The 9,620-nt window shown below is 49.0% G+C and overlaps 1 protein-coding gene across 1 annotated transcript in view; it reads right to left on the reverse strand.

The window, feature by feature from the left end:
• LOC106810986 (otoferlin-like) overlaps window positions 1-7,351 on the reverse strand; it is a 54,731-nt gene extending 47,380 nt beyond the window's left edge. Inside the window, exons 1-2 of the mRNA XM_014814493.1 lie at window positions 7,235-7,351; window positions 5,416-5,512 (exon numbers count right to left, since the gene is read on the reverse strand). Of these exons, the coding sequence (XP_014669979.1) occupies window positions 5,416-5,512; window positions 7,235-7,351 (214 nt within the window). The remainder of the gene's footprint in view (window positions 1-5,415; window positions 5,513-7,234) is intronic.
• Window positions 7,352-9,620: the final 2,269 nt, after the last annotated feature.

The raw sequence follows: 9,620 nt of genomic DNA on the forward strand, positions 1-9,620 counted from the left end.
TATTATTATTATTACGGTATTAATTTGTTTATTTTATGTTAATTATACTATCGTATTCTATCATATATATATATATATATAGATATATATTATATATAATTATATATATATTTATATATATATATATATATATTATATATATATATATATTAAGAGTATCCTAATGAACGAAGCAGGGAAGCGCGCCTATATAAAAGGTTTATTGTAAAACAGACAGCGACTGAATTCCCTATTCTATCGGCTTATCGTTTTGTTGGAATAGAGGATCGATTACATGAGTTACATTACGTGGATAATCGATGCAATACATGGTAATCGATCTCATTAATAGTGATAGTAATTAATCTCATCATTAAGTGTGTATTATAGAAACGTGCTTGTGTGTGAAGTTTTTCATGCGCTTCTAATTCTTAGCTTTGAGTTTGAGAAAGCGTTAGTAAACTAGGCTATATAGGTAGTACTTCTAGAGTGTGACCGCCCGCTAATACTTGTGATTTGTGTTCCAGTACTTTGTTTTTGACTTTCACGAAGCACCGTCGATGCTGTTTGACAAAATCATCACCCTCACGGTACGTGATGTTTATTTATTTTAGCTATATAGATATTAATTAATTAATTAATTGAGTATTTCTTTTTGCTATTTTCGCTATTCGTGGTAGTGGCTAATGGACGGGGGCAATACATATACACTACGTATAACTTCGATCATATTTACCCGCGCCACCTGGTGTCGAGAATAGTAATCATAATAAGAGCGATAGGGTGCGCCGTGTTTGTGTAACTTTCACATTAACGTTGTCTGGCTTCCCGCATCCGTGTCTACGCGTTTATAGATTAGATACGTCAGGTTATTACGGCTGGCCTACCGAGTGCATCGTGTTGATATATATATATGTGTATATATATATATGTATATATATATAATATATTTATATATATTATATATTTATATTATATAATATATGGGGCGGACGTGCTTCTGCCTTGCTCTTAGTTTATTCTATCCCATCGGGATGTAATTGGCAAGCTACCGTCGGGTTGTTATTATGACCGCCAGATTGCGTGTTTATCTATGCGGGTAATAACGTGCGAGAGTGCTGATTATAATTCTGCTTCAACCGCGTCATTAGCTGCTCATATTACGTCATCCCCCCACCCCCCATTTTTTACGTTCGAGCTGTGTCACACGTACGCGCTGCGCGTAGAAAGGGTGTGAAAAAACGCTCTCATGTGTCTTCGAGATTAGGACTACATCATTAAACGTACGCAGCACTTATCGTTAGCTAGCGTCCGGCTTTGTCACGTGATCGCTACTGACATTTTTCTCATTGGTCGTTTTGTTTGCGTGGCGCTGCGGTTCGCAAGCTCGTGTTACGCCGCGCTTTCGCGCGCGAAAAAAAAATTAATCGACAACAACAAAAGCAACGCGCGTCGGCTTTTAACTTTTTGTTTCATATCGATTCGCTACGTTAACGAACGTCGGACGTCTTTTGATTTCTCGATGATGCCATTTACAATTTTTTTTCCTTTTTACTTAATTAGTCGATGGTTACGTTTGTGACGCTCGCATCCATGTTCGCCGATATATAGCATGTTACCGTCATATACGCCACGACACGACACGCCACGCCACGCCACGCCACGCCACGACACGACACGACACGACACGGACACGGACACGACACGCCCACGCCATGAACGACACCGGCATGCTACGACGCCGCCACGAACACGCCACGACACGACACGCCACGACACCCACGACAACGACCACGCACTCGCTGCTGTGGAGAGAGAGAGAGAGAGAGAGAGAAAGACACGAGAGACGAAGAGACGGGAGACATAAGGTCGCTTAGGGTTTCTGTGAGCGATCTTTCCCTAGTGGCAGCCTTGGCTCGCTCGCTCCTCTCTCTCTCTTCGCGCGCGCCGCGCGTGTGATTCAGCAGAATATGCAGCGAATGCGAGCACTGCTACAGCTTTCCTATATCGACGGCATTCTTGACTGCCCAAAGCGCTTGAACTGCACACCCACCTCCGCGCCCTGCGAGCGGTCTGCGGCTTGCCGGCTAAGCTCCCCCTCGCGTCATATCGGCCAGATTACTGCAGATGTCAGAGAGGGAGGCTGTTCGTGTTTTGTGTGTGTGTGATGTGTCTGCTCGTGTGTGTGTGTGCGTGGCTCATTTCAAACCTGGTGTCCGTGCGTGGCGTCGGCTCGCCTATATCCGTGCGTCGCGCTGCTCGTTGTGTGTGTGCTGATAACTGTGCCTCGTGGTAACGTGCTACTCTGTCGTGCTGTGTGCGTGATCTTTGCGTGTTTTTTGTTTTTTCGGTTTGTTGTCTCAGGTGGAGGTGGCGCAGTAACGCTGCAGTTGACTAGTGATTTTCGAGCGCTGTGCTGCTGTTCAGATCTTCATTCCGTTGGCAGTCTGCCGCCGGAAACAGACCTGCCCGCACCCATCACCGTGTGGTCTGACGATTTCCTCGTGATCAGGAAAGCGCGCAGTTTGTGTGGCCCATGCCTAGGATAAGCCGCCACCTACGAGTGCATACACGGTATTTCTATTACCGTTATCTCACTGAAACTTTGTATGCGAGCGACACTGAGATTTGTTCGCTGCTAGCACCGCACAACGACGTACAGGGATTTATGGCTTTCCAGGATCGCCTTCGCGTGGCGCCCCTGCACCACACCCGAGCCCCCACAACACGAGCCCTATAACCATATCGGCACAAACGTGTAACACTCGCTGCTCGACGGCCGTCTTCAGGCGCTGTGTGAATCGCGTCCTGCAAATAGCGCTTTCTAGCGCTAGCATGATTCGCGCTAGTTCTCGGGGCCCCATGACTTCCGCATCGCCCGTCAAGTGATATTAGTACTGCGCCACTACGCCATGGCGTCTGTTGTGACGCCTAAGCTATACGGTCAATGTGTTTCCTCCCTTTCCGTTTCCTTTTCTGATCGTCTTGACTTCCATCGTCCTCCGCGGCCCAGCATGGCGCACCGCCAACTGCGCCACTAGCCATCCCTTTGCAACAGGCGATGCGCGAAGGCGTCGAGATGGGGACGCTTTCGCCGTTCACCACTAATTACTTATTAGTTTTTAGGAGCATCCGGTATTCGAGTTAGTACGGCCATCGCCACGCGTCGGTTGTCAGCGGAGGACTTAGGGAGGTTCGCGCGTTCGCGTCTCGGAGTGCTGTAGCGGCTAGTAGTAGTATAATAGATATATTATATATTATAGTACCGCAGTCGTATTATCTACCCTGAGAGAGAGAGGAGAGAGATTTCGTTTAGAACCAGCATTACGCAGAGTAGTTAAATGCAGGCGCTTCACGCGCACGTGTTGTCGGAGACAGCGAAGAGGAGAGAGAGAGAGCTATTTCCTTTCTGTGTAAGTTATGTTTGTCCGGTGATAATCACCGTCATCCAGTGAACCTAGCATCATGGGGATTGTCAAAGTATGTCTACGCCTGGTTAGGATTGTAGTGGCAAGACTCGCCGTTGATGCCGTACAGTGGCCAGGCGGGAGAAGAAAGACGAGAGGGAGAGAAAAGAGTAAGAGCAGAGAGGAGACCGCAGATGACCCGACCGTTGGGAGAAGTAGCCGACGCTGTTGATTGGGGTGAGGGACACTGCGCCGCGCAGGATGAGGTACGCGAGAGACCGCACCGCGACCGAGGGGGTATATCGAGCTGTAGTTTTGGTAACGCGACGCGGACGCACGAGCACGCACGCACAAACGTTTGACGTGGTCCACACGACGGCACGTTCAAGCGCACGAGGAGATGACGTGCCACGTGCACAGCGTGTTTAAGTCACGCACGAGCAGGCGCGACGTCAGACGCACATGTTTACGTCATGCAGCGCGGCGCACGACGCAGCGACTCGAGTACGTGCACACGCACGCACGACACTCATTGGGCACGCACCGGATTGTTATACGGATTAGACGACGACGAACGGTATACATTCACGGAATGCGGCAGGACGCGCGGAGCACGCAACGCACGGCGACGCACACACGCACGCAGTGTTACGTGACGAAACGAGGCAATACACGAACGGGCGCACGATGTGTACGATAGCACGATAACGCCACGCGACGCACAACGCAGCACTCACGCTCGTGAGGGGCAGCGCACCCACGACCTGATGAGGATCTCTGACGGGGAAGGACGCGCGATATGAGGAGCTTACAGCTGGGAATAGGTGAAGAATGAATTTCACTTGTGATCTCTACAGCATGGAAAGAGTGCTCTAGAGACTTGGACGAGGGAAAGAGCCGTTCTTCATGTGATTCTCGATGCCAAGTAAGCCGAAGCTCGAGGTTTCATGTGTAGGGGCGAAGGAAGTATGCGAGATCCCGCTGGGGAGGATAACGGAACGGATACACTTAGCTAGCATGCGTCCACGGCATGTGACATTCAAACCTTGGGGAAAGACCGTAGGGCTTTCGGGATATGCCACGTGGGGATAGCAGCGGGATTGGAAAAGGAAAGCCTTGCCTTGCACGAACAGATGGGAAATGAAAGGATTGACTATAGTTTATTGGGAGAAAACTGGGAACCCTGGCAGGTCACAGCGTGGGGTCACAATTGTACTAGTAAGCGGAAATGTGGTGGTGGCCACGAGGAATAGAATAGGGGATAGTTAGGCTGCAGGGAGGTCGTCCAGCTCCAAAGCAATCACAGAGGGCCAGCTTTGGCTCCAGTCGAAGGACGCGGAACGACGTCGCACCCACGTCCCACTCGGATCTGATTTCTAGATCGACCCCTGGGCACGGCTCTGTCACGACCGACTGCTACGCGAACCACTGACCGGTGTATGCGGATCGGGGTGGGGTGATTGCGGGCCGCACGCTCTCGAGCTTTCAGTAAGGATCCCTAGAGCGCGCACAACTGCGATCATATCACTACAGGCTCAGGAGGATCGCATCACGCCGCTTGATGCTCCCTTCCTGCACGGCAAGACGATATTTTTCCATAGTGCGCGTACGCGCGATTTAGGTCAGACGGTTACAAGCACGCCGTTTTATTGTTCATCGGGCGTTTGGCTTTACGAGTATACCGACGGGCTGTTTTCATTATGTAGGTGGCCCGCGAGAGATGAAAAAGAGGGATAGCCGGGGGGGGACAGGGTTTCGGGGGGATGTTAGCGTCAAGGAGGGGTGAAAAGCGGTCACGACACGCCCACTCTCAACATGCATGGAACGGCGACGCGACGCACGTGTCATAAAGCGCGGCTCGCGCCCTATTTCGTAGTGAGACGAGGCACGGCTGGGGGCAATCCCATGTTTCAACAGGAGCTACGGGACCCTGTAACGTCGCGACGGCAGCGACACGCCACCGGCACGCAGCGCACGACGGCGGGGGAACGCGACGCCGGCCAGCACGGAGCTTGTACGTGCGAACTACCATAAACACGGCAGCTTGGATCTGAATCGGAGGAACATCGCGTGGTCGGGAGATTCATCTGTAATAGATGTCCAAGCAGGGGCCCGACTTTGGGCTTCTGCCAACCGACAACACATAAGCAAATAGCGGTGTGAGAGCCCGGGGCCTGACCTCAACATATGTTTGCGATTTATGGCGACGTCACGGGAAACATCGCTACTTAGGCGGTGCTGGACGCGATTGCGTTGTGGGTGTTAATTTATCTTTAGCTTAGTTGAATTAACGGACCCGGGACCTAAAATTTCGCGCTGAGACATAGTGTTCGGCTGGGCAGCAGACTGATATCGCTGCGCCGGGGGCCTTTCGATTTTGCGCCGCACGGGGATCAAAAGCTGCCAGTGCGGTGATACTATTCGGTAGGACGTTCCCCTCGCCAGGTTGCGTGCGGCACCTTCCTTTGCCAGCCGGGCAAGGGGCTCGTCGCGCGCCGTAGGCATTTCGCGCCGCTTAGCGGAGGGCAGGAATCAATAGCCAGATATCTCGTTCAGGGCGACGTCTTCTCTGGTATACGGGGGCGGTCTCTCATGGTTATGGGTTAATTTATCAGCGCGACGGCATAATGTGGTTATCGCGACGCACGTGCCAGGGGGATAGCGAGTTTGGGGTTATGTGTGTATGCGTGGTTTCATGTCAGCAGGTGTGGCTTGGCACACTAGTGGCAGCAAAAGCCGGGCGGCTTGGTGTTCACGACCAAACATAATAGATGTTGCGCGCACGCGCGGCGCGCGCGTGTGCGAGAGAGAGGAGGAGAGGAGACTCAGATCAGATGTGAGGAGAATGTGTAATGTGTTGCGTAGGGCAGAGCGGTGCGTGCGTGCCTGCCGTGAGTCCGCGCGCCGCGGTTGTGCGTGAGGAGAAAGACGATGGGGAGAAGAGAGACAGGAGCGGAGAGAGAGAAATATAGAGAGAAGAAATATAGAGCGAGCAGAAGGAGATGAGAGAAGAGAAGTACTGAGAGAGAGATGCGATGTGTTTGTCGTGATGTGCCCGAGTGATCGAGCGTGTGTGTGCGTAGTGGTGCTGAGCGCTGCAGCGTGATGTGTGCCTCGGATATGGGTGTGGCCGGTGTGGGGTCATGCGTGCGTGCTGCACGGATGTAGCATTTGCGTGCGTGTGTGGTGCTGCTTACGTATGTGTTGCGCGCCTGCGTGGAATATGGAATAAAATTGGTGAGTTAATGGTGTTAAATCGCTTTGTCGGGAAGAGAACCTAAACTAAGGCTTTTGGTAATGCAAAACAGTAAATAAAAGAGTTGGTTAGTTCAACGTTATCTTAAGGGACCATTTTAGGCAACCTTATTGTAATGTTAGCGTGGCGTAAGGTGCTTGGGTGAGTTATAACAAGTTTTTGGGCAAACGTTTGTTAGAGAGAAACGCCGACATGTTTGAACGGTTTAGCAGATCAAGTTTACTGACAGCGAAGATTAACAGATGAACCGGTCGCGATGTTTTGAGTTGGCGAAAACGTTTTTTCAATATGCGTGAGAAAGGTTAATGCATACCATACGTAATAGCTGAATAGCAGTGAACAACGTTCGATTTACTGAAACCGACCGGTGACGTGGACGGACTAACGCAGACGTTCACTTTGCAAACGTTTTAAAATAAGCCTTAAATTATTAACTTTTACGTAGGAAGACCGTTTTACAGAAACGTTATGGAAAACGTCTTTTCCACTTCATTACCAAACCATAACAATAAGCACCATTGGAGGTGGTGCCAAAAAACGACGTAATGTGTTAGGAGAGGAGAAAATAATAAATAAATAATAAATCTCTTACCTCATTCCAGTAAGGGCAGTTTGTCGACTCCTTTACGCTCGTGTATTTCTTCTGCTCTCCGACTTGCACGCAGACGACAGGGTCCATGTTGAGACCGGCTAGCTGTCTCGCTTCCATCACCGTGACACACACCTGTGTACAGGTACACCAGGGTCGGATCTAGGGTTTAACTAAGGGGGGTTTACCTGAGGTGATTGGCCTACACACCCCAGCGTGCCGAAGGCACGCCTTGTTAGGGGGGTCCGGGGCAGCCCAATGGGGGGGGGTTAACCCCCCGTAGATCCGCCACTGTACACGACAGCGACACGGTGACACCTTTACAGGTACATGCAACGACAGCGACGAATACATGGCGAAATAATGTCGACGTACCTCGCGTTAAATTGGGAGTGCATAAAAATTGGTAATAATTTTTTTTTTTTTAATATTCTAATCAGAAAAAATTTGTTAAAACTATTTATCGAATAAAGAAATGCCTCACCCTATTTTACTGCTAATGTTACTTTACTGTTAATTTAATGTTAATTTACTGCTAATGTTATCAACATATAAGAAAGACAGCGTATAGTAACAGTAACATGCAGTAACAATTGGATATTATTCGATTAGTTTACGCTATAGCATCATTTCGTTCAAAACTCATTTCATGACATCGCTTTAGAAATATGACGCGAGACTACTTAAACTTAATTGACGCTAATCAATGCTGATTACTATGCCATCACTTTCAACTGTCGTCAACTACCAACCCTTCTACTACTGATACCTCCTCACAATAGACCTGCCATTGTAATGCCTCTCACACCATGTAATTACATTCAATCCAAACTTTCCATAAAGATTTGCAAGCGAGGTGTTTGATTAGGCGGGCGGGCCTACGAAAATCTAATTGGTTCCGGAATACAGCCGAGTGGAGCGAAATAACGGAGAGTGACGGAGTTGACCGAAGTTTGCCGAATGGGGGCGGTGCACGGTGCGACGTCATCACACATTCGCCACGAGTTCGTGAGATCAGTGTCCATACACACACATGTTGCTATTGCTATATGCGACGCGTCGGCCAGATTCTAAAGTCTGCAACTAAAGTCAACGAAAAAAAATGGCCGTGTGCAGACCGGCAAGTTACGACAAGATGCAAAAAAAACTAATGACAAGCCTAAGTTTATGCGAGCGGCACGGGAAAAAAATCACAGTAGTGGTACATTCTACACCCCACCCACGTAGTAGCTCTACCACGCGTATACAAATACAAGTATATCCGACGGAAATCTAGTTATTGTTGTAATAATTATATATAATATTATAATATTGTCGTAATTAATTTTGGCAATTTGCCATTAATTAAATCGCAATGGGTATATATGTAGGGAGAAGAACCAAGTGAACGTATAACTGCGACGGAGCGCCCTCTGTGGGCCACGCCGAGTGAACCTATACGAGCTGGAAACTTTACTACAATAAACACGAGCCTTTCAACCTCTCTCATGCCCACTACACGAGCTAACCCTTTCTAGAACGATAATATCATGCTGCGATCTATAGCATATAAGGCTGCTCACCCACATCTCTGTTCACTTATCTTATCTATGTCTTATTTTTTACATGGAGACTAACTCTATTGCATACGGACGCCGTACATGAATTGTCCTGCATTTTTACGCGATGGCGAAAACCCATAGCAACGACATAGCGACGGCATATTTGCACTCGCGCGCACATTTCGTAAATTTGGGCGTAGGAAAACCTATAGAGATGACATATATACACAGACACGCGGTCGCGTATTCAGCTAGACACACAGCACATTCTATTGAAGCTAGGACGCCAAGCCTACGGCTTTACAGCACGCGCGCAAAACACTCGACATTACATACGTACAATGACATCTATAGAATAACAGAACGCCTGTAGCATGATAGACATCCCCCATTGTAATAATTCTCCCCCTCTACATTGCGCACGGACAATAAAGGTCAAATCTCCATGCGCATGCGCAATGCATGATTGCCCTGATAGATGGGGGGCGTTTGCCACACCATATGGGCGGGAATATATATATAATGGGGGGGGGGTCTTTTATTGGTCTATTTTTCCTATAGAGGGAGCTAGCAACGCGAATAGTGTGTGAATACGACTAAATGCGCTACGCAACGCTGCCGGACGTATCTTTCTTCTATCTCCGTATTCATCCATACTTTGTTAATCTGTTTCAGACCGAAACCAGTTCCGAAGATGGAACAGAACTCGATGCGTCCGCAGGACTTTCAGGTGCGAAACTGAGGAAAGGGCTTCACGACGAAAACAGAAAGACTCTCTCATCGCGCGCACGTCTCTGTTGTTCACACGAAAAGAGAGAGAGAGAGAGAAGCAGAGAGAGGAGAGAGAT

Source organism: Priapulus caudatus, unplaced genomic scaffold (genome assembly GCF_000485595.1).
Source record: "Priapulus caudatus unplaced genomic scaffold, Priapulus_caudatus-5.0.1 Scaffold493, whole genome shotgun sequence".
Lineage (NCBI taxonomy): Eukaryota > Metazoa > Priapulida > Priapulimorpha > Priapulimorphida > Priapulidae > Priapulus > Priapulus caudatus.